General features: G+C 32.4%; 1 protein-coding gene and 1 long non-coding RNA gene across 2 annotated transcripts; both read left to right on the top strand.

Moving 5' to 3' along the window:
• Positions 1–4,110: 4,110 nt before the first annotated feature.
• On the top strand, positions 4,111–11,658 carry LOC139482393 (uncharacterized). The gene is made up of 3 exons (XR_011654846.1): positions 4,111–4,196; positions 9,976–10,063; positions 10,943–11,658. It is a non-coding gene; the product is annotated as an uncharacterized lncRNA (long non-coding RNA).
• Positions 11,659–14,598: 2,940 nt separating this feature from the next.
• LOC139483453 (micronuclear linker histone polyprotein-like) lies at positions 14,599–23,975 on the top strand. Its single transcript, XM_071267477.1, has 2 exons — positions 14,599–14,878; positions 20,288–23,975. The coding sequence occupies exon 2, from the start codon at positions 20,316–20,318 to the stop codon at positions 23,973–23,975; it is 3,660 nt and encodes a 1,219-aa protein (XP_071123578.1). The 5' UTR covers positions 14,599–14,878; positions 20,288–20,315.
• Positions 23,976–24,506: the final 531 nt, after the last annotated feature.

Raw genomic sequence — 24,506 nt, 5'->3', positions numbered from 1 at the left:
TATCAAATTTTATTACATTTGTATATCTTTATTCTCAACAAACCATTATACAAGAGAAGACAATTATGTACAATATTCAGTTTAACCTTAACGGAAATCTGTGCACGAAGACTTAGTCATGGTTTGAACGGATTTCGTGTCAATAAACTGTCTTCGAAATAGTCTTTCTTTGTTAATGTTTGTGTCATTTTGGTCTTTTGTGGATAGTTGTCTCATTAGCAATCATACCACATCTTCTTTTTTTAAATTTCTCGCTACTACAATCAAAAAACGGAGACGAAAACGGAGACAAGTTCATTTTCAGAATTTATTTTCGCATTGAAATTCGTTTCAGGCTTGTGAAACTGGACAAAACGACTTTAATTAGAGAAAAAAAACTTAATAAAAACGGATTTCTTAAAATATTCGTATAACTCAAAAATAAAATTCCTGGACAAGTTCGATAAAAATGAGAAATAACATCTAACTACATGTATATGAGTTTGATTGTTTGAAAAGTACGGCTTTTACCGTTTAGAACGGATTCCATATACAAAACTTTAATTAATATAAATTCTTTTAAAGTATGAACATTTATAATTATTTCCCTTTTCAAACTCGTGAAAAGAATTAATTACTGGTCCAGGACATGATAATAAAATTAAGAATAAAATTTATGGAACGAAATTTTAATAAAAGACGAAAATCTTAAAACATCGTGATATTCATTCTAGACGCCACAATATTACTTCCCGCATGGTCACACTGTGTATAAAACAACAATAAAGATAATCCAATTAATTTTGTTGATTGGATAATTCATGGCTCAGTAGTTGTGTAATCAGTGACACGTGCCCTTATTATTTTCTAAGAATTACAAATTCTACCAAATTTAACTCTAAAATAAGAAGCGTATAAAGAATATATGCATCCATCCTGTGTGCGATGACTATAAAGGGTCCTGAGTGCACTTCGAATGTCATGAGTGCAATCAGGAGGTCCTTCAAGCGGTGTTTAGACGTACCGTTATTCTTCTGGAAGCTTCAATTTTTTCTTATCAATAACTTTTACACAAGGAGACATTTTTTTTTTGACAGCATGAACCCCAGTTAATGAGCAAACACAAATTAAGAACGAAAATCGTTTACAATTAAATTTTATAGAAGGAAAAAAAGGGGGGGGTAATAAACAAATTTTATTTACGCTCACATACTTTTAAACAGATTTGCATATGTAAGCTCTCTATAGTTAATGTTAAATTATTTCAGGAGTTTTGAAAAAAAGAATATTATATACAGTTTAATTTCGACTAAAATAGTGATTCTTTTTATAGATTTGGTACCTCAGTTTCGACTCAACATTTCATTTTGAATTGTTAGATGGCAAACTCTTTAGGCGAATATTGTATCTGTTCTTTATTTAATTATGGTGATATTGGCGATAATATTCATTATAACAAGGCCTTGTACAAATCCTTGATTATAGAATGTTTGGTAATATAAAAAGACGAAAGTAGACAAACCCTAATTATGCAGGGTTTCACAAGTTGATCTCCAAGATCTATATTTTTCAACGTTTTCAAAATGAAATAACTTGAATTGAAAATTTCCCAACTGTGAAAATTTGTTATTTCTAAACGTCTTTAATTATTATTTCGGAAAAAAAAATTATTTAGCATATTCATATATTTTCATAATTTTTTCCGAGGAAACCTTTTTTTTTGCAAAGTTTACTTCTATATGTTTTTAACCATCACCAGCGACTTATTCTCTGCCATCACCAATTAGTCCTAATTATTAAAGATCAATTGCCCAAATTCAAATGATGATTGGTATATCGTATTGAATATGACCATCGGTCATCCGTGACGTATCCCAAATAACGACGCATGCCGATAGATAGATCATAGTTTATTAATTAGCGTCTCGCAATTTAAATTTCATCAAGGGGACTTAATTAAACCAGTTACTATACAAATCTTGAAAAAACGATGTACATGTACTTTTTAATATTTTTAAAACAAATTACGAAAACGTTTAGTGTAAAAATCACCGAATATAAATGTTTCTTTCTTGCAGGTTTTGGCATTTGTAAATAACATTAACGTTTTGGAATTCTAATGCAAAAGACAGTCGATTCAAACTGAAATAACTTCTTTAAAGATGGTATGATTTATTCAGAGACACATGTATTATATATGTCTCAATACATGTATTATATATGTCTCAATACATGTATTATATGTCTCTGATTTTATCAAAACAAAAATTACAAAATTATAAAATATGTTAGTTATCGAATGTATACCCTGAACTCTTACTATTATATATGCATGTCCTAAGTTACTTAATGTCCTGTGTGCAACCAGGAGATCCTGAACGGTTTTTAAACGTACCATTATTTTATATGCATATATTCAAAGCTGTTCTTAATTATATGCATACTAGGTATCAGTGGCGGATCCAGGGGGAGGGTTTCGGGGGTTGGAACCACCCCTTTTTTTGAACGATCAATGTATTTGAATGGGGACATATGGTTGGAACCACCCCCTCCCCCTTTTGTCCTGGGTTGAGACCCCCTTCTTTTCAAATGGCTGGCTCCGCCGCAGAGGTATATTTATATATATATGTGTGTACCAGCCCCCCTCCTAAATCTTGGGAAACAAATGGTAGATTATATAGGGAATCACGGAAGCATGACTGGACGTGACCCCTCTAAGGCAGTCAATGAGTCCCCACATATGAAAATTTCTGGATCAACCATTGCTTAGTTCTAGTTATCTTAGGTCCTAGTGTGAAATAATGCCAATAGGTCTTTTAAAACACATCTTTATTCATACATGTATATATACGTTTTCTCACGGATTTGTTCATGCAATATTGGAATTATGTTTACTCAATGCGCAATTACTGAAGTTTATATTTGCTACTTTTCTTCTTAATTTCATATAATTTTTTTTTTGATTTTTTTTCTTCGAAAAATTAGTGGTGTTGAAATAGGGAATGGATACAGATACCTTATCACATTTAACCAAAGAAATGTTGTATAATGTCATCAATCTGTATTACACGTAGACAGGATGTTCTCTAGAAAACTATACGTTATACACACCCGAGAATACACGCACTGTCGTAATGGAAAATTACTGTATGTTATAGTTACCTGTAATCAGCTTTGCAACACCATGTCATGACAGTTCAAAAAGATTTTCTTCAAATCAAATTGGAATATTCATTTTTTCTGTAAAATTTAAAACTTTAAAAAGTAGACTTTGACAAAATTATGAAATAGAAAGAATTGAACAATTTAAAATCGTATTTTAACAAAGATTTAGATATAATTTTACAACGATCCTTAAAAAATAACCAAACAAACGTCAATCAAACGATATGAACCTACGCAGTTTTATATTAAAATACTGACACACACCAGTTTGCCATCTCAGTATGCAAGGCAAGGGTGCTTGGTGAGGTGCTGGAACTTGATGTACATGTATCATTAAGTTAATACAGTTCTGTTAGTATTGACTGCCTTTTTACAGAGACTTTCTATTCTTACTGTTATCAGTTAGTATAGACGGTTCCTGGCTTAGAATGATTCTCTGCTCAGCAAATGGTGCGTAATTAGCATTTGAATCAAATTTCTTGTAGAAGTAAAAAACACAAATTAATGTATTTGACAACTTTATTCAGGAGCACAGTCTATATTATCCGGCGTAAATAACTTCGAGATTTATGTGGAAGTTTACTCTGCTGCTCGATCTATGCTAATCGATGTTCCAGTATATTTCATATTTATATTTATTCGTGAGGCCTCGTCATCGTTTATATTCACTAAAAGCACAGTCGCCTAAATATTTTATATGGCGAAAAAATTGCGAAAATTGGGGGAAATAATATATTTTTAGTAGCATTATTATTTTAGAATCTTAAGAGGTTGCTTGCAAATTTAACTCTAAAATGAGAAGTGTATGACGATCTATAACGAATATATACATCCATCATGTGTGCAGATACGACGGCGACTATATAGGGTCTGCCATGAGTGCACTTTGTATGCCCTGCATGTGTGCACCCAGGAGGTCCTCCTGAGCGGTGTTTAGACGTACCGGGAAAATCTTATCTGATTCAGGATCAATTCATCGGTTACACTCCCCTGTCACCAGTGATTCTTTTTTGCTGACATTCTGAAAAAGTATTGTGTAGACTAGTCCCTGTGTAAGTGTTGACTCTCAACTTTCACATGTGATTTTTTAACACTCCCTGGACTTCTGCAAAAACAGAAAGTCACAGGACATTCCGACAAAAAGTCAAACACATGTCAAACTCAGGCATAAAGTAACAGTTAATACACAGGAGGTTGAAATCCTATCAATGAGGGTCTATAAATATGTCAACTCATACGAGAGAAGCTCTACTGTGATAGTCGAGTTGACATATTTATAGACCCTCATTGATAGGATTTCAACCTCCTGTGGTTAATAGGACAAAAAGTCACAAACAATTGTTGATTGAATATAAATGAAAAAAGATTTTGAAATATCTTCTTTTTATTACATATATTCATTTTTAATTTTAGGAAATTGTTCATAATATAAAAAAGAAGATGTGGTATGATTGCCAATGAGACAACTGTCCACAAGAGACCAAAATGACACAGACATTAACAACTAGAGGTCTTTACGGCCTTCAACCATAAGCCAATATAAAGAAGGTATGGTATGATTGCCAATGAGACAACTGTCCACAAGAGACCAAAATGACACAGACATTAACAACCATAGGTCACCAAACAGCCTTCAACAATGAGCAAAGCCCGAGGTAAAGCCCATACCGCATAGTCAGCTGTAAAAGGCAATCATACTATATCTTTTTTTTTATATTTACATGTTAAAAAATGCGTGCAAATGTAATCAAAAGCTGCACACAAACGTAATGATTTTTGTGCGCAAATGTAATGGTAATGTGCGCAAACCTAATGCACTGATTTATTTGTTTTTAATAAATTTTAATTTAAAGTTGCTACATCATGTTCATGTATAAAACTTCAAGAAAAATACAAAAAGAGTGTTTTCTTGTTCAAAGAAAAATAATCTCAAAACTAAATTGTGACTTTGTCCTGTGACAGTGTGTGACTTTTTGACTCACTGTGACTTTCTGTCCTGCATTCAGATTGAATAGGGGAGTTTGGTTGACCCCGCCTCCCTCTATCTGAGACTACTATCTCAGTGATGAGCTTTATGTTTCATGTACAAATGTATTGTGCTTGTCATATATATGTATGTCGGATAAAAGCTCTACAGACCTTTAATATGTTGTATTGTTATATGTATAACCGACAATAAATAAATAGCCCCTAACTGTAACAAGTAAAAATTAGGTTACTTCTTTTTGTTTTGACATCTTGCATGGGTTTTTATAGCCCCGTATTAAAATTATGCCCCCACTTTAAAAAAGGGGGGGGGGGTATACTGTTTTACCCCTGTCTGTCCATCCATCCTTGTGTCAGTCAGTCCGTCCGATGAATATTTTTCGTCCCATTTTCCTTAGGAACTACAATAGAAGGATTTCTGAAATTTGGTTTCAGGGTTAAATAAGTCAGCTATACCGTGTGATGCATTTTCAGATTCATCACTCGACAACTTCCTGTTTTCCCAACACTTGTATGATTTTACACATGATAGCCAAGTTGAAAGTTGAAAACTAACAACCTAATTTATGTACAAAAAAATTGAAAAACAGATATGTTACACATAAACAAACGACAATCACTGAATTATCGGATCCTGACTTGGAACAGGCACAACCATAACAAATTGGCAGGGTATAAGGAACTTTGAAAATATTTAGTTTTTGTGGTTTGGTCAATTTTCCGGATACTGTAAGCAATAAGGCCCCTTTATTTAGTGAATGAAATAATTGTAAGATGCACTTAGCTGTCTGTCATATTTTATATGAACTTGACCTCATTTTCATGCATGGTTCATTGGTCAATGAAACACTGCATTGTTTTGTCAGTTTATCATATGTTTAAAGTTACAGGTAGATTATATTTGGTAGATATGAAACAATTGTAAGGTGTGCATGTCTGAATGGCAGATTCATATATAAACCATGACCGCATTTTATTGTTCTTTGGTCAATGATAAGTTTTCTTGGTTTTGTCATTTTATCAGGCCACATTTAAAAGAATGTCTGTTTCCCCTCCCCGGGTCTACCCTTTGTAAACAGACCAGGAAGGCAGTTTTTTTTTAGCTCACCTGACCTGAAAGGTCAAGTGAGCTTTTCTCATCACTTGGCATTCGTCGTCTGTCGTGCGTCCGTCGTCTGTAAACTTTTACAAAAATCTTCTCCTCTGAAACTACTTGGCCAAATTCTACCAAACTTGGCCACAATCATCCTTGGGGTATCTAGTTTAAAAAATGTGTGGCGTGACCTGTCAAACCAACCAAGATGGCCGCCATGGCTAAAAATAGAACATAGGGGTAAAATGCAGTTTTTGGCTTATAACTCAAAAACCAAAGCATTTAGAGCAAATCTGACATGGGGTAAAATTGTTGATCAGGTCAAGATCTATCTGCCCTGAAATTTTCAGACGAATCGGACAACCTGTTGATGGGTTGCTGCCTGTGAAATGGTTATTTTAAGGAAATTTTGCAGTTTTTATACGACCGCAAATTTTGAAAAAATTTTCGTCGTATATTGCTATCACGTTGGCGTCGGCGTCGTCGTCGTCGTCGTCGTCCGGCGTCCGAATACTTTTAGTTTTCGCACTCTAACTGTAGTAAAAGTGAATAGAAATCTATGAAATTTTAAGACAAGGTTTATGACCATAAAAGGAAGGTTGGTATTGATTTTGGGAGTTTTGGTCACAACATTTTAGGAATTAGGGGCCAAAAAGGGCCCAAATAAGCATTTTCTTGGTTTTCGCACCTTAACTTTAGTTTAAGTTAATAGAAATCTATGAAATTTTGACACAAGGTTTATGACCACAAAAGAAAGATTGGGATTGATTTTGGGAGTTTTGGTTTCAATAGTTTAGGAATAAGGGGCCAATAAAGGGCCCAAATAAGCATTTTTCTTGGTTTTTGCACAATAACCTTAGGTTAAGTAAATAGAAATCTATGAAATTTAAACACAATGTTTATGACCACAAAAGGAAGGTTGGTATTGATTTTGGGAGTTTAGGACCCAACAGTTTAGGAATTAGGGGCCAAAAAGGGACCCAAATAAGCATTTTTCTTGGTTTTCGCACCATAACGTTAGTATAAGTAAATACAAATCTATGAAATTTAAACACAAGGCTTATGACCATAAAAGGAAGGTTGGTATTGATTTTGGGAGTTTTGGTCCCAACAGTTTAGGAAAAAGGGGCCCAAAGGGTCCAAAATTAAACTTTGTTTGATTTCATCAAAATTGAATAATTGGGGTTCTTTGATATGCCGAATCTAACTGTATATGTAGATTCTCAACTTTTGGTCCCGTTTTCAAATTGGTCTACATTATAAGGTCCAAAGGGTCCAAAATTAAACTTAGTTTGATTTTGACAAAAAATGAATCGGTTGGGTTCTTTGATATGTTGAATCTAAAAATGTACTTAGATTCTTGATTATTGAAGTTTTTTGGTCCAGTTTTCAAATTGGTCTACATTAAGGTCCAAAGGGTCCAAAATTAAACTTTGTTTGATTTCATCAAAAATTGAATCCTTGGGGTTCTTTGATATGCCAAATCTAACTGTGTATGTAGATTCTTCATTTTTGGTCCTGTTTTCAAATTTCAAATTCTACATTAAAGTCCAAAGGGTCCAAAATTAAACTAAGTTTGATTTTAACAAAAATTGAATTCTTGGGCCTCTTTGATATGCTGAATCTAAACATGTACTTAGATTTTTGATTATGGGCCCAGTTTTCAAGTTGGTCCAAATCAGGATCTAAAATTATTATATTAAGTATTGTGCAATAGCAAGTCTTTTCAATTGCACAGTATTGTGCAATGGCAAGAAATATCTAATTGCACAATATTGTGAAATAGCAAATTTTTTTTTAATTAGAGTTATCTTTCTTTGTCCAGAATAGTAAGCAAGAAATATCCTATTGCACAATATTGTGCAATAGCAAGAATTTTTTTTAATTGGAGTTATCTTTCTTTGTCCAGAATCAACTTAAATCTTTGTTATATACAATATACAATGTATATACACTTTTTACTACCAACTGATAAATTTGAATAATCTTTACCATTCAGTGATAACAAGCAGTTTTTTTACATCTTAATATTTTATGATGTATTTAAATGAGTAGTTATTGTTGCAAACTCCATTAGAAATTTGAATTGATATCAGTTTTGAAAAAGGGAAACAGGGATGTGAAAAAAAAGGGGGGGGGGGGTTAAATTTTTCTCATTTCAGATTTCATAAATAAAAAGAAAATTTCTTCAAACATTTTTTTGAGAGGATTAATATTCAACAGCATAGTGAATTGCTCAAAGGCAAAAAAAAACTTTTAAGTTCATTAGACCACATTCATTCTGTGTCAGAAACCTATGCTGTGTCAACTATTTAATTTTAGATTTAAAAAGTTTGAAGAAGAAATCTTTAATTGATTTGTAAAATCTTGGCATTTGTTTTGTGTAAAAAAAACCCATGTAATGTCAAAAATTTGATCACAATCCAAATTCAGAGCTGTATCATGCTTGAATGTTTTGTCCATACTTGCCCCAACTGTTCAGGGTTCGACCTCTGCGGTCGTATAAAGCTGCGCCCTGCGGAGCACCTGGTTGGTTATTATCTTGAATACTATTATAGATAGAGATAAACTGTAAAAGCAATAATGTTCAGCAAAGTAAGACCTACAAATAAGTCAACATGATCAAAATTGTCAGTCCTTAAGGAGTTATTGCCCTTTATAGTCAATTTTTAACAACTTTTCATAATTTTTTGTAACTTTTTTAAAAATCTTCTTCTCTGAAACTACTTTGCCAAATTTAACCAAACTTGGCCACAATTATCATTGTGGTTTGTAGTTTAAAAAATGTGTCCGATGACTCAGCCTACCAAACAAAATGGCCGACATGGCTAAAATTGGTGATTTTAAGGTAATTTTGCAGTTTTTGGTTATTATCTTGAATACTATTATAGATAGAGATAAACTGTAGACAGCAATAATGTTCAGCAAAGTAAGATCTACAAATAAGTCAGCATGATCAAAATTGTTAGAGGACCCCTTAAGGAGTTATTGCCCTTTATAGTCAATATTGAACAACTTTTCGTCATTTTTGTAACTTGTATAAAAATCATTTCTAAAACTACTTGGCCAAATTTAACCTAACTTGGCCACAATCATAATACTAGGGTATCTATTTAAAAAAAAAAGTGTCTAATGACCCCGCCTACCAACGAAGATGGCTGACATCAGTAAACACATTAACAGGTGAGCGACACAGGCTCTTGAGAGCCTCTAGTTTTTTTTAACTGGATGTGATTGTCATAGCATGGTCACATGAATGGTTTGACTTGTCCAGTCCAGGCCACTTATCAGTTGTTTGTGCTCAATTTGAGTGTATTTATTTAGATTATCAATCCTTCTGCTTTCAAGCACTTTCCAAAAATGGAAACAAATTATTTTCAGGAAAAAAATAATTTCGATTTTTTTGTGGAAAATAATTTTTTGACCCGGGCGCTTATTTTTGACCCGTGTGGGGGGGAGGGGAAACAAACATATTTTTAATTTTGGCCTTAGATTTTTTAAGCATAGGTCTACTTGTTGTATGGAATGACTACAAGGTATCATATAAAAAAAGTTGTCTGCCTGCCAAGGTTAATTTTACTGTGACCTCATATTCATAGAATAATGATAATATTCATGATATTGAACAGCAAGAATGATGAGTAAGTTGATGTTATATACAAATAAGACAAAATTTTCAGTTGCCTACTAATTATGTAATACATGTAGTAGTTATTTTTGTCATTAAATGATGTTTACCCTTTTATGTGTAGGGCAAGAACATGAAAGATAAAGGGGAAACTATAAACAGAAGAAATTATCAACAAAATAAGATTTACAGAGGTCAACAAAGCCTAAATGGTAAGTCCACTGTTATAAAAAATTTTGTCCTTGAATAATAATTAAATATTTATTAAAATAAGATGTGGTATGATGAAAGAGAAAACTATCCATCAGAGTTCAATTTAGTGGATGTAAGCATTGTAATTACTTATTAGAGGCCATTGATGACCTGTAAGTAATGAGAAAACCCATATCCTATACATGTTATAGTAATCTATAAAAGTCAACACTAACCAAATTTGAAACAGAGCATCAATTCAAACGTCAAATATACCAGACTAATTTATAAAAACAAAAAATTATGAAAAATAAAAATGACGGGTATGAACCAACATCAACCACTGAACTATGTACAAGCTCCTGATATTAGACAGGTATAATATGGCTGGGTTGATATAAAAATAAGAAACACTTAGCAGTCTGATTTCCAATGAGACATTTCTCCAATAGAGATCAAATGACATTTAAGGAGGCTCTAGGGTATAACAATTTCAGAAAAATGTTTTAATATTTTTTTTTCATAACTCAATTTATTTATATCTTTATCATATGGTACACCAAATCATTCAAAACAATCAATTCGGTTTGGCCCCAGATGACTTTTAAAATGCATATATCATTGAAAAAGCTCCAAATTATCTCCCTTTGGTGCAAAAAAGCCATTTTTTGGCATTAAAAATGTAATATCTTATTTAACTCATCGGTGGCCTATATTTTTTATTATAATTTAAATAAGCTGTACTTTAACTGTAACTAAACTATTATAAAATTTAAGCGATTTCTGTAATTTAGTACTTGAATATTTAAATGAAAGTTTATCATATTAATCATAAACATGATAAAATAGCCATTTTATTGATCTCTTCACTGATAATTTTTGAGTTTGTGTATTTGTAGGTCAGAAATCTGGATTTTCATGGTCATCATTCACAGATCAATACTGAACGGAAAACTTAAAGCTGATATTTTTCTCCATAGTGCGACTTTTTTATTAATTTGAAATGGAACATGTTTTTTCCTACATTTATTTGAAAGAGGAAATTTCAACATGATGACTATAAACAAAAAGGAGTCATATCATCACGATCATTGATGCACAAGAACTTGATCATATAAATACAACAATGTAATTATCAATTGAAAGATGGAACGAATGAACAAGATATTAGAATGTTGTTGTCCAAATAAACTTGCTTTGTCTTCTCATTTGAATCTCTCCATTCAATAAAGATGTACAGAGGAAGATCTTTGAAGAACAGATTGAAAAAATGTTTTGTCTAAGAATTGCAGGAATATTCTAGTGAATGAAATTATTTATTGACTTCACTCTTATATAGTGGACTGAATAATTGTACATAGCAAGCTGTGAATAAAGAAAGCAAAAACTTTAACAAAAAGTGTTTATATTATAAATTTGCAATTATAAGCATACTATTATGTACACCACAAAGTTATATATAATTCAAATTGTTTGCCTATACAAGTATTGCAATGAACCTATAACAAAGAAAATCTTACCTCATGAAAAGAGTGAACTATTCAGTCAGAATATGAAATATTTTTTCAGTTCTATTTTTCATAATAGAATAAACAAGACAAAGATTTCAAAACAATATTTTTTCATTTATTTAGAAATTTCATCATTTTGTTTCAGTGAAAGGACTTTATTCTTTGACTGTAAAATATTATTATTATACATTCCAAAATAAGAATAATATTTATTGTCATATAAACAAAAAAAAAACATGTTTGTGACAAAATTTAAAAAAAATTATATATATGTATATATAAAAAATATAAAAAAAACTCGTATACATTTAAAACATTTTACTACCAAACAGCATTCATTGTAACATACACATAACTTTATATTTATATATATATATTTATAATTTTAATCCCATAGGATTTTATTTTGTCCCATGGGATATTAAAAATCCCATGGGATAATTATAGTCCCATGGGATTTTTTTTGTCCCATGGGACAACAAATATCCCATGGGACAACAATAATCCCATGGGACCAAAAAAAATCCCATGGGATTTAACCAAAATCCCATGGGATAATGGTAAATCCCATGGGATTTTGCCCTGTCCCATGGGATATTGAAAATCCCATGTTTTTATAATTCAAATTGCAAAATAAATATGAAAGTAACAGTATAAAACCAATGAAATTATTGAATCCCATGTAATTCCGCACATTTTGGTTATATACATGATATTGTAGCTCTTGTTTGAGGCGGCGGCGGATTTGCAAATGAGTGTTTTGCAAATTAAAAGTGTCCAGTGTTAAATGTTCATTACGAAGAACTGAATTCAAAATTTTTGGACAATTGTTCTAGCGGTAAGGGAACAACCATTTCTTTTCAAAAGGGGGTGGGGTGGAAATGGAAATATTCCGTTCCCCAATTTGATAAAAAAAAAAAAAAAAAAAGTGGTCATACAAATGATAAAAAAATTATTCTGAATCAAGAGTTTCCCCATACATTATAGTGTTAAAATTGAAAAAAAAGTATTTGATCACCAGCATAGAAAAAAAAGGAATAAAAACGTACGCGCGAAAAAAAATCTGACTCAGATAAAAAAAAATAACCCTCCCCCTTTTTTTTAAGTTAAGTGGTTACTACTTTATGAAAGCCATTTTTATTGTTTGTAGTAGTTTAAATATACTAGAGATGTCTGGATTACGCATTAGAAAACGTTAGCTGCAGCAGCGTGCTTACAGCCGGAAAAAAAAGGATTGAGATATTAGGGATCACTACATTTTTATCTTTTCTGTTTGTTTCAAATGGTATTTCTTCTCCAAGAAGTATTTGGTAAAGGAATAGGGTAACGGTTTTTTTAAATTTATTTTAAGTGTTATTTAACGGATCTGAGATACTAGACAAACATATCATTTACCTCACAATTTTTTTAGTCATGCATTTATGCGTGAATCGTTGTTTGAGTAAAGACCAGTGGCGAATATTTCTGTGTACGTCAAGTCGATTCGGGAAGACCTTTGCAAATGAATCAGGCAGCAACTATTTACTTCATTTTTGGGGGAAGGGAAAGGGGAGCGGGGGGGGGGGTAAGTGGCATGGGATATTGATTTTTTTCAGGACAAATTTTGGTGACAAGTCGAAATCAATTTAAGCATTATATAAAGTGGCAGCTGAGGGTGAAACAAACAAAAAACAATTCAGGGTCAAAAACCGGAAACATTTTGGGTTTCCAAAACAAAATCCGTAGCTCACCACCCCCACCCCCTTGCCTTTATGTTTTATACTCAACTATAAAGGACCCCCCCCCCCCCCCCCCCCCGAAAATCAATTGGTTGCTGCATTATGGGTTCGGCAATGATGCTGCTTTGAGTCTTGATAAAGAACGTTAATTTTTTTTATCAAAAAAAAAATCTGTAAAATTTGGACAATAATTGCTGTAAAGAACTATATACTAATATTTATCAAAATATCAATTTTACTTAAAAATAGTTTCCTTCTTTTAAAATATACTAGAACAAACCCGCGAAATCGCGGGCATTCTGAGAGCGTAGTTTAAAGTATGTAAAGTGTTGTTGAAAGAATTTTGTAAAATACTGAATGACTGGAGAATTTCTGCAAAAGTATCATAAGTCATAGGTTATTGGGGACAGGAAAATGATTTTTTTTTATCCCTCCACCTTTATTTCCAAAGTTCCTAATTTTTGGTTTTCTATCAATTTCAATATGAACATACATATAGTATGTTATGAACATTTAAGTAAGGAACCTGTAATTCAGTGGTTGTCGTTTGTTTATGTGTTACATATTTGTGTTTCGTTCATTTTTTGTACATAAATATTAAAGGCCGCTGGTTTTCTCGTTTGCATTGTTTTACATTGTCATTTCGGGGCCTTTTGAAGCTGAGTATGCGGTATGGGTTTTGCATTTTGTTGAAGGCCGTACGGTGACCTATAGTTGTTAACTTCTGTGTCATTTTGGTCTCTTGTAGAGAGTTGTCGCAACATGGCAATCATACCACATCTTCTTTATTTTTGTAATCAATGAATTTTGTAAAAGAATTAATGACTGGAATTTCAGAAAAGGTATCAAAAGTTCACATGAATAATTTTAGCGCTTATCTGTATATTATGAACATTCATTACTATATAAATAAAGTGTAAATTCTAAGTTTACTAATCTATCCATGGTGGTCATTGATATAGTATACAGACCCTCTCTATTTAATAAACTCTGTGACCGCCGTGGATAGTTAACTTGAAAATGATAGCAGATAAAATTCTGAAAATACATGCACTTTATTCGTAGTATATGTATGTTCAAAGTATACAGAAAAACGCAAACCGGAAGTCTAATCTGACTTAAAATTTCGTCCAATGACGGGACAATATCCGGATGCCTTTTTTCTCGTTTTTCTCCCAAAATAACTCAATCTGAATAATCATATAAATGGATGACAAATGCGACTATGCACTGTACCTATAGGACACAGAGGCGTGTTGATTAATTTATTGTGGAAAGAAGAGAAGCGACACCCAAAATGAGGTCTTCTCGTTTAATAGTATAGATACACGGTAAAACTAATGTCCTAAATGCCTAGTTTTGTGTACACTTAACCTACACAAGGCCTACATTGACTATCGACTGTGTGTAGATAAAACATGATTTAAACTACATGTAAACATTGAGTTTTATCAATGGGAACGCAATTGTGTTTAGTTTACGTGTGAGTTACACTAACACAACACCGAATTTAGGTCAATGTGAACACGGCCTAAGTAACCTGACATGATTGAAGGATAATATAGTTCATGTGTTAATCTTTTCACTTTTGGATTATTATCAAAAGGTACGACGTTACATTTTTATTGTTATCGAAATGAAAATGTATTATCTTTCATTATATTGTTTGATTTTTTGGTGTTATGATTTAAAGTTTTAGAATATTAAAGTGTTATTTAAGGGTTTTCATAAAGTTCATCATAAGGAGTTATATGGCCGTGTTAACACTTTAACATTTACTATGAATACATACAAACTAATATATATAGAACAAAAAATTAAAGGCATGGCAGGAACTAGATATTTAGACAATATACGTATAGTGTCTTGAAATATGAAATTTATTTGTATGAGGCTTAGAAACGGGAAAATGCGAGGTTCCACCGAGCATTTTCCCGTTTCGTGCCGAATACAAATAAATTTCATATTTCAAGACACTATACGTATATTGTTTTTATACTGAAATCGAAAAAAAATATTTGAAATTGAAAACAATATATAACAAAAATTGTTAAAAAAAGTATATGGAATTTCCCTCTTGTGGTACCATTTTGGGGTATTTCCCTATGAGCGTAGTCCAGGCGATAAGACATTGACATATTAGGAATTACAAAAGGTAAAATGATTTTATTTAATAACATTTGATAATCATGGTGTATAAATAACCAATTTGAAGACATAAAGTTTAAATTCATTAAAGTTTGACCATTGTTACTTTACGTTGTCATGGTCGTGACGTAGCGTTGTTGATGAAATACAATAAGGAGGCGGGGCTTATAGGTTAGTTGGGGGTCATTGACGTATAAAGCTAATGTTTATACGTATAGCTTTATCTGTAAAGTAAAATAGCTTATTGCAGTATAAATAATAGTAATGTGTAGTCTACATTTCAGAAAATTAAAAACTTTACTGGATTTTGATGTGCAGTTTCTTCCAGTCTGCAGAAGATAGTAAAGTAAACAAACGAGTTTCATTTGATACAGTCCTCTCAGTTACACCGTTAAAAATCACCTATTGTTTGCAGATGTCAATCGTCCATCTATTGTACATTTAAATCAATACTACTCACAACATGTAATACATTAGGGGAGATTCTTAAACCTCTTTCCAAACTTAGTTAATTTTGGCAATTTCTGCAGGTACGAACAAAAAAATGAATAGCAAAATCTGGTAAAGTTTTAAATTTTCTGAAACATAAAATGCATTTAAAATTTAATTATCATGTTCCTGCCATCCCTTAATAATTTTGCAGATCCATAGGTTTGTCTGTACTCTGAGGTGTCAATTTTTATTTTGTTTGTGTAATGTCTCATTTTATAGATACATATTAAGTTATTAATCTAAACGTTATTCTTCACAACCATATTTGAATACTATATGTATGTTCCGGACCATATAAGTATTTGAACCATAAGCGTATGGTCATGACTATATGCGTATACTCATATGGACCAACCATACGTGTATGGTCCAACCGTACGCGTATGGTCGGACCATATGAGTATAATACTCGTTTGGTTATTAACGGGCCGGACCATATGTGTATTTGGACCATATAAGTATATTTTTTTTAAGTACATAATAAAAGTTTCAATAATACCAAAACTATATCTAAAAAAAAGGAATAATGGTTACATAACAATGTATTATTTTTATAATTCAAATACTTCGTAAAAATTAAAATATTGATGCCATATTTCGATTTTATCGCATATAACATTCTTGCATGTAGGCTTTGGGTGACATTTACCTCCACATGGTATCATAGATTTTTTGCATTTGCAAATCTTGGTTATGCACGATCATTTTCATTTACACCTTTTGTTTGCGAGTTAAAATCCAGCCTTTTTGTAGCTGCGTACAGTGATACACAGGTCTTGGGCCATTCCGATATGTTTACGGTGTGTTAGGAAGACTTAGATCTGAAATATCGTAACATGATTGCAATACACCATATTCACAAGAAAACTTAAATAAACTATGTTTGTTTCCAGTGACATCTTGTGTAGCAGATTATTAAGAAATGTTTGGAATTTATTTTTTTAAGTCGACATATTGCCATTTACTCGTAATAACGAATCGGTAATGACCATCGGTAATGACCATCGGTAATGATGACCATAGATATAAAATGTGTTTATTATAGTTTTGACAAGTAAGTAAAATTTACTATGCGAAACTTCTAATTCTTATTTAGCTAATCTTTATATTATTATATAATAATATAGATACCTATATGATATCGTCTTTTTAATGACCGGTCATACAATATAAAGACATTAAAAGTAAATCGTAACAGATTGTTAATTATCCCGACCATATGAGTATATACCCGTATGGTCATGACCATACGCGTATGGTCCAAATACTCATATAGTCCGGAACATGTACATATCTAGTACAAAATATAGAAATGTTTGAAAACGAATAGGATTTCTTTTGAGTTTTTTTTTCACATATCTGTTAACTTTAAAGTATAATCCAAATTCGTTTTTGAAGATATTGTATATGTCGGCGGGTTTTGTTCTTTGTTCCTGAATATTCATAGAAAAATAATTTTGTTTACATACTAGTTTCCAGTTAAGCTCTCTGTGTGTCATTTCAAAGAGACATAACTTGGGAATGTTACCAGTAAATTATATACATGTGCATATTGTTTATATTGAAATCTGTGGAAACCTTTCATTCAATTCTACTTGCTTGACTGCAATTTTGTCTTTCCGAAATTTTTGGGATTTAAATATTGCCATATATCTAAAAGATTGTGCGTTTTCATTACTAATTTTACACTATTCACTGGTTTTCTATTTTTGGTTTTATCGCTTGTTAGTTTCCATCTAAATTTGACAGTACAACGTTCCTGTCACCTCCTATTATTACAGTTCTAATTTCATAATTACTTATGAAATCAGACAGATTTTCATAGAACTCTCTTATCGGGAGACTTAAAAATCCAAGATATCTGCTGGAAAAAAAAAACACCATAGCTGGTCATCAATATGCACAGAAAGTCAATCAACTATCTTAAGACCTATCACATGATTTAGGGGGTATAACAGATTGTGGATTTCCATACTCGACAAGAACATTTTCTAGTCACTCGGCATTTAAACTATGTTGTAAAAACTACCATCAGTTGGTGACAAAAGTGACCATGACATAGTCCTTTATGATACTACCCACCAAGTCTCAAAGAGAAAAGAATCAAACAATGTAGGAATATTCACCTTTGGAAAAAGATGAATGAAACTGCACTTAGATCGGCAACTACAGAATTCGTTACACAATTCAAATGACAATTTGAAAGCATAAATGACATCCGAATCAACGAAATTCCTATCATTAAGCTTTAAAGGGACTTAACCAATAAAAAGCGTCTGAACAAGATACCAACACGGTTCCTGAAAACATGTTCAACTGAGATCTCACCAGCACTCACCCTACAATTCCAGTATTCCATCAACTCACGGACTGTTCCATCAGATTGGATTTTCAACAAAAGTTAAATTTATGCGGTTCTTTGATATGCTGAATCTAACAGTTTATTTACATTTTTGGATTTTGGGCCCCGTTTAAAATTGATCTATATTGAGATCAAAATTAAGGGTCTAAAACTAAATAAGTTTGACTTCATCAAAAATTGAATTATTGGGGTTCTTTTTTAGACGAAACGCGCGTCTAGTTAATACAAAATTTTGATCCTGGTATCTATTAGTTTATTTGCAACCACTAGGTCGATACCCCTGCTGGTGGGGATTTATTTCCCCGAGGGTATCACCAGCCCAATAGTCAGCCCTTCTGTGCTGACTTGAATGTTGTGTCCATTCCTTTTCTAACTGATCAGGGTTCGACCTCTGCGGTCGTATCAAGCTGCACCCTGCAGATCATTTATTCAAATTTCAAATATTGAATTTTTTTTAGACGTAATCTTTAATCGCACAGTATTGCGCAGAAGACTAAATGTGGTAAAAGATGTCAAATCTTTTACCACATTTAGTATGTATTAGAAACCTTTAGTATGGCAACAATTTGATTACAACACAAATTCAGATAGTATGAAGCTTAAACATTTGCCCCAACTGTTCAGGGTTCGACCACTGCATTCGTATCAGGCTCCGCTCAATAGATTATTTTATCTTGAATATTATTATAGAAAGTAAATTTAAAGCAGACTGAATATCAGTGTTATATATACATAAACAAATTCATGGATCAACTATTTGCCTGTATCTTGGCATTGCACAAAGTCATTTTTTCACTGACTATTTTTTACGTCTTTACACTTATTCCAGTTTGATATTGGATGTGTACAGAATGATAACTTACTCTAAGATGCATGACTTGTTGTTTTTGTTGAGAGTGGCTTTGAACTAGCTGTAAGTAACTGTGAGTACTTTCAGATCTCTATTGAGTGTCTTGTTGTTGTTTGGATGTACAAGTACCCAACCACGTCCACCTGTAGTTGCAGTATTTATATTTTTATCCATCTGATGAGTTAAGCCTCTTTCAACTGAATTTCATAGAACGTTATTATGTTGTACTGTTACACCACTGTCCCAGGTTAGGGGGAGGGTTGTGATCCCGCTAACATGCTTAAGCCCGCCACATGCTGTATGTATGTGCCTGTCCCAAGTCAGGAGCCTGTATTTTGGTGGTTGTCGTTTGTTTATGTGTTACATATTTGTTTTTCGTTCATTTGTTGTACATAAATTAGACCGTTAGTTTTCTCGTTTGAATTCTTTTACATTGTCATTTTGGGGCCTTTTACAACTGACTTTGCGGTATGGGCTTTGTTCATTGTTGAAGGCCGTACGGTGACCTTTGTTGGCTAATTTGTGTGTCATTTGGTTTCTCGTGGAGAGTGGTCTCATTGGCAATCTTACCACATCTTCCTTTCTATATAAACCGTTAACAAACAATAATATTCAGCAAAGTAAGATCTACAAATAAGTCGACATGACCAAAATGGTCAATTATCCCCATAAGGAGTTATTCACCTTTAAAGTCATTTTTTAACAATTTTTCGGAAATTTTTGTAATCTTTTACAAAAGTCTTCCCTCTGAAACATCTGGGAATAATTTATCCGAACTAAGCCACAATTATCATTAGGGCATCTAGTTTAAAAAATGTGTCAGAGGATCTTGCCTGCCAACATGGCAGACATATTTAAAAAAAAATAGAACATAGGTATATAAATGCAATTTTTTGCTTATATTTCTGACACTAACGTAAAAGTTTAACAGTTGCATTGAGTTATGCATCAATTGTAAATAAAAATATCAGGTGAGATAATTTTGAATCCCATGATTAAATAAAAAAAACGTGGGCTTTAAACTTAAAGCTGTAAGAACTATGTTAATATATTTTTATGTTTGAATACTAGTATACTTCTTTCTGAATCATTTTTATCTTTGTAAATTTTTTACCTGAAATATTTATGAAGTTCTATTCAACTATATTTTCCCCTTTTTTAAGAACTGGATCAACAAAGAATGAAAGAAGAATGGAAGCAAAGACAAATAGAAGAAGAAAAAAGAAAGTTTTTAGAATTCCAAAGAAACCTCGTCCTCCAGAAGACATCACAGAACAAACAGATAAAAGTCAAAAGCTATCTGCACAGGAAAAACTTGAGAAAGCTAAAAAACTAGCTGCAAGTTTTCGAAACGCTCAAACTGTTGTATCCTCATCGAAGTCTGATTCCAATAGAAGTTCAACAGTAAGTGATACAAGTTCCTCAAAACATAAACAGTCTGACAAGACACCATCAAAAGACAAACATACAAATACCAAAGATGTTCCTAAACAGTCTGACAAGACACCATCAAAAGACAAACATACAAATAACAAAGATGTTCCTAAACAGTCTGACAAGACACCATCAAAAGACAAACATTCAAATAACAAATATGTTCCTAAACAGTCTGACAAGACACCATCACATGCCAAACATTTAAATAACAAAGATGTTCCTAAACAGTCTGACAAGACACCATCAAAAGACAAACATTCAAATGACAAATATGTTCCTAAACAGTCTGACAAGAAACCATCAAAAGACAAACATTCAAATAACAAATATGTTCCTAAACAGTCTGACATGAAACCATCAAAAGACAAACATTCAAATAACAAAGATGTTCCTAAACAGTCTGACAAGACACCATCACATGCCAAACATTCAAATAACAAAGATGTTCCTAAACAGTCTGACATGAAACCATCAAAAGACAAACATTCAAATAACAAAGATGTTCCTAAACTGTCTGACAAGACCCCATCACATGACAAACATTCAAATAACAAAGATGTTCCTAAACAGTCTGACAAGACACCATCACATGACAAACATTCAAATAAAAAAGATGTTTCCAAACAGTCTGACAAGAAACCATCAAAAGATAAACATACAAAAAACAAAGATGTTCTTAAACAGTCTGACAAGAAACCATCAAATAACAAACATTCAAATACCAAAGATGTTCCTAAAAAGTCTGACAAGAAACCATCACATGACAAACATTCAAATAACAAAGATGTTCCTAAAAAGTCTGACAAGTCACCATCACATAACAAACATTCAAATAACAAAGATGTTTTTGAACAGTCTGACAAGAAACCATCAAAAGACAAACATTCAAATAACAAAGATGTTCCTAAACAGTCTGACAAGAAACCATCACATGACAAACATTCAAATAACAAAGATGTTCCTAAAAAGTCTGACAAGAAACCATCAAAAGAAAAACATTCAAATAACAAAGATGTTTTTAAACAGTCTGACAAGAAAGCATCAAAAGACAAACATTCAAATAACAAAGATGTTTCTAAACAGTCTGACAAGACACCATCACATGACAAACATTCAAATAACAAAGATGTTCCTAAACAGTCTGACAGGAAACCATCACATGACAAACATACAAATAACAAAGATGTTCCTAAACAGTCTGACAAGACACCATCAAAAGACAAACATTCAAATAACAAAGATGTTCCTAAACAGTCTGACAAGAAACCATCAAAAGACAAACATTCAAATAACAAAGATGTTCTTAAACAGTCTGACAAGAAACCATCAAAAGACAAACATACAAATAACAAAAATATTCCTAAACAGTCTGACATGAAACCATCAAAAGACAAACATTCAAATAACAAAGATGTTCCTAAACAGTCTGACAAGACACCATCACATGACAAACATTCAAATGACAAAGATGTTCCTAAACAGTCTGACAAGACACCATCACAAAACAAACATTCAAATAACAAAGATGTTCCTAATCAGTCTGACAAGACACCATCACATGACAAACATTCAAATAACAAAGATGTTCCTAAACAGTCTGACAAGAAACCATCAAAAGACAAACATACAAATAACAAAGATGTTCCTAAACAGTCTGACAAGACACCATCAAAAGACAAACATACAAATAACAAAGATGTTCTTAAACAGTCTGACAAGAAACCATCGAAAGACAAACATTCAAATAACAAAGATGTTCCTAAACAGTCTGACATGAAACCATCAAAAGACAAACATTCAAATAACAAAGATGTTCCTAAACAGTCTGACAAGACCCCATCACATGACAAACATTCAAATAACAAAGATGTTCCTAAACAGTCTGACAAGACACCATCACATGACAAACATTCAAATAACAAAGATGTTCCTAAACAGTCTGACAGGAAACCATCACATGACAAACATACAAATAACAAAGATGTTCCTAAACAGTCTGACAAGACACCATCACATGACAAACATTCAAATAACAGAGATGTTCCTAAACAGTCTGACAAGACACCATCACATGACAAACATTCAAAAAACAAAGATGTTTCTAAACAGTCTGACAAGAAACCATCAAAAGATAAACATACAAAAAACAAAGATGTTCTTAAACAGTCTGACAAGAAACCATCACATGACAAACATTCAAATAACAAAGATGTTCCTAAAAAGTCTGACAAGAAACCATCACATGACAAACATTCAAATAACAAAGATGTTCCTAAAAAGTCTGACAAGAAACCATCAAAAGACAAACATTCAAATAACAAAGATGTTCCTAAACAGTCTGACAAGAAACCATCAAAAGACAAACATTCAAATAACAAAGATGTTCCTAAACAGTCTGACAAGACACCATCACATGACAAACATTCAAATAACAAAGATGTTCCTAAACAGACTGACAAGACACCATCAAAAGACAAACATACAAATAACAAAGATGTATCAAAGAGAAAAAAATCTGAAACTTCTAAAAATGAAGATGATGAAAAAGGGAAAGATTTTGATTTTCAGAAATCTTCTGGACATTCCAGTTATACTAAATACAATGATAAATATAGTGATGATAGGTATTCAGACCAATCTTCAAGTGAGGAGAAACCTGTTAAGTCGAAAAAACGTTCACAACATTCATCAATGAATCTGAATCATGTAAATGATTTGTTGAAAGTTGCTGAACAAAAATTCCAAGATCCTGTCAAAACTGAAGTAATTAAAAAACCCAAAAGAGAAGAGGAACGATTATTAACTAAAAGGGAGATGGCGTCTCAAACAGAATTTCAAGAATATATAAAAAATAAGAAAATAAAAAGAGAGGCTGAAATTGAAGAGAGACAAACTGTGGATGTTAAAAGAGAAAAGCAAATCTCTGATTCATTAAAAAGGAAATCCACTTCAAATTTGATGACAAAATCAGCAAGTTCTTCAACAAATTATGTTAGACAAATTCCTTATTCAGAAAAATTAATGACTAAATCTTCAACGCCTTTGCCTAGTTCATATAAACCGTCATCAAGTAACAAGTCAGATAAATCAATGTCATCTCCTTCAATTCTCTCAAAACCTTTTACAAAACAGTTCAAACTACACTCAGCAACACATTCCCAACACAATTCCGACTCCAATCCAGCAAAGAAAACAAAACGGAAACATATAGAAAACGAAGGAATTTCCCAAACAGATGAGCATCGGAAGATATCAAATGGTGCTAAAAGAAGTAAATATGATGATGTACGTGAAAATATGCTGGTGTGTGAACCACCAAAGAATGAAAAACAAGCATCTGCCAATTCATTTGATAGAATATGTGGAGAAATGCGGAAAAATCAACCAACAAATCCAGGTATTGAAATATATTAAAGCACACTTTTAAAATGGTAATTCAGAGCAATGAAATTGGTTTTAGAATCGTCCTTACAATGAGCAATATAAGTTTAGTCGACCAAAGGTAAGTCATTATTTTTATTTTAGTAAAACATACAAAGAAGAATTAAGCCATAATCCTTTGATTCTGAAATAGGGATTATTCTGTTATCTAAAGGTTGCTTAATATGTGTTTGTCAATGAAGCCGCAAACACAAAAGAACAAATACCCAACGACTTTTTAAACATTGGTCTTCAGTAATGCCAAAGCATCTATACTGGTGTCAAGAACTGAATCATTTTGAGAGACTCAGTGAGACTAGACATGCTAGAGAAAGTGGTAAATTGATTTAGACGAAGCTATTCTTCATCTATCAATGAAATTTAATTTCATTACACAGGTACTTGTAGTAAACAATTCCCTAGAAAGTTCCCTGATATAGTAAAGGCACATCAACAAATGATTTGGTTCAACTAGTTCATTTTCTGATCAAGTAGTTGGAAACCCCCTTTTTCCCATTTTTTGTT

The sequence above is a fragment of the Mytilus edulis genome, chromosome 7, assembly GCF_963676685.1.
Source record: "Mytilus edulis chromosome 7, xbMytEdul2.2, whole genome shotgun sequence".
NCBI lineage: Eukaryota > Metazoa > Mollusca > Bivalvia > Mytilida > Mytilidae > Mytilus > Mytilus edulis.
The sequence above is the reverse complement of the archived record's forward strand: the minus strand, read 5'-3'. Positions and strand labels throughout refer to the sequence as shown.

Coding starts and splice junctions, on each gene's coding strand:
- LOC139483453 (XM_071267477.1), top strand. CDS start 20,316: ATGGAAGCAAAGACAAATAGAAGAAGAAAAAAGAAAGTTTTTAGAATT.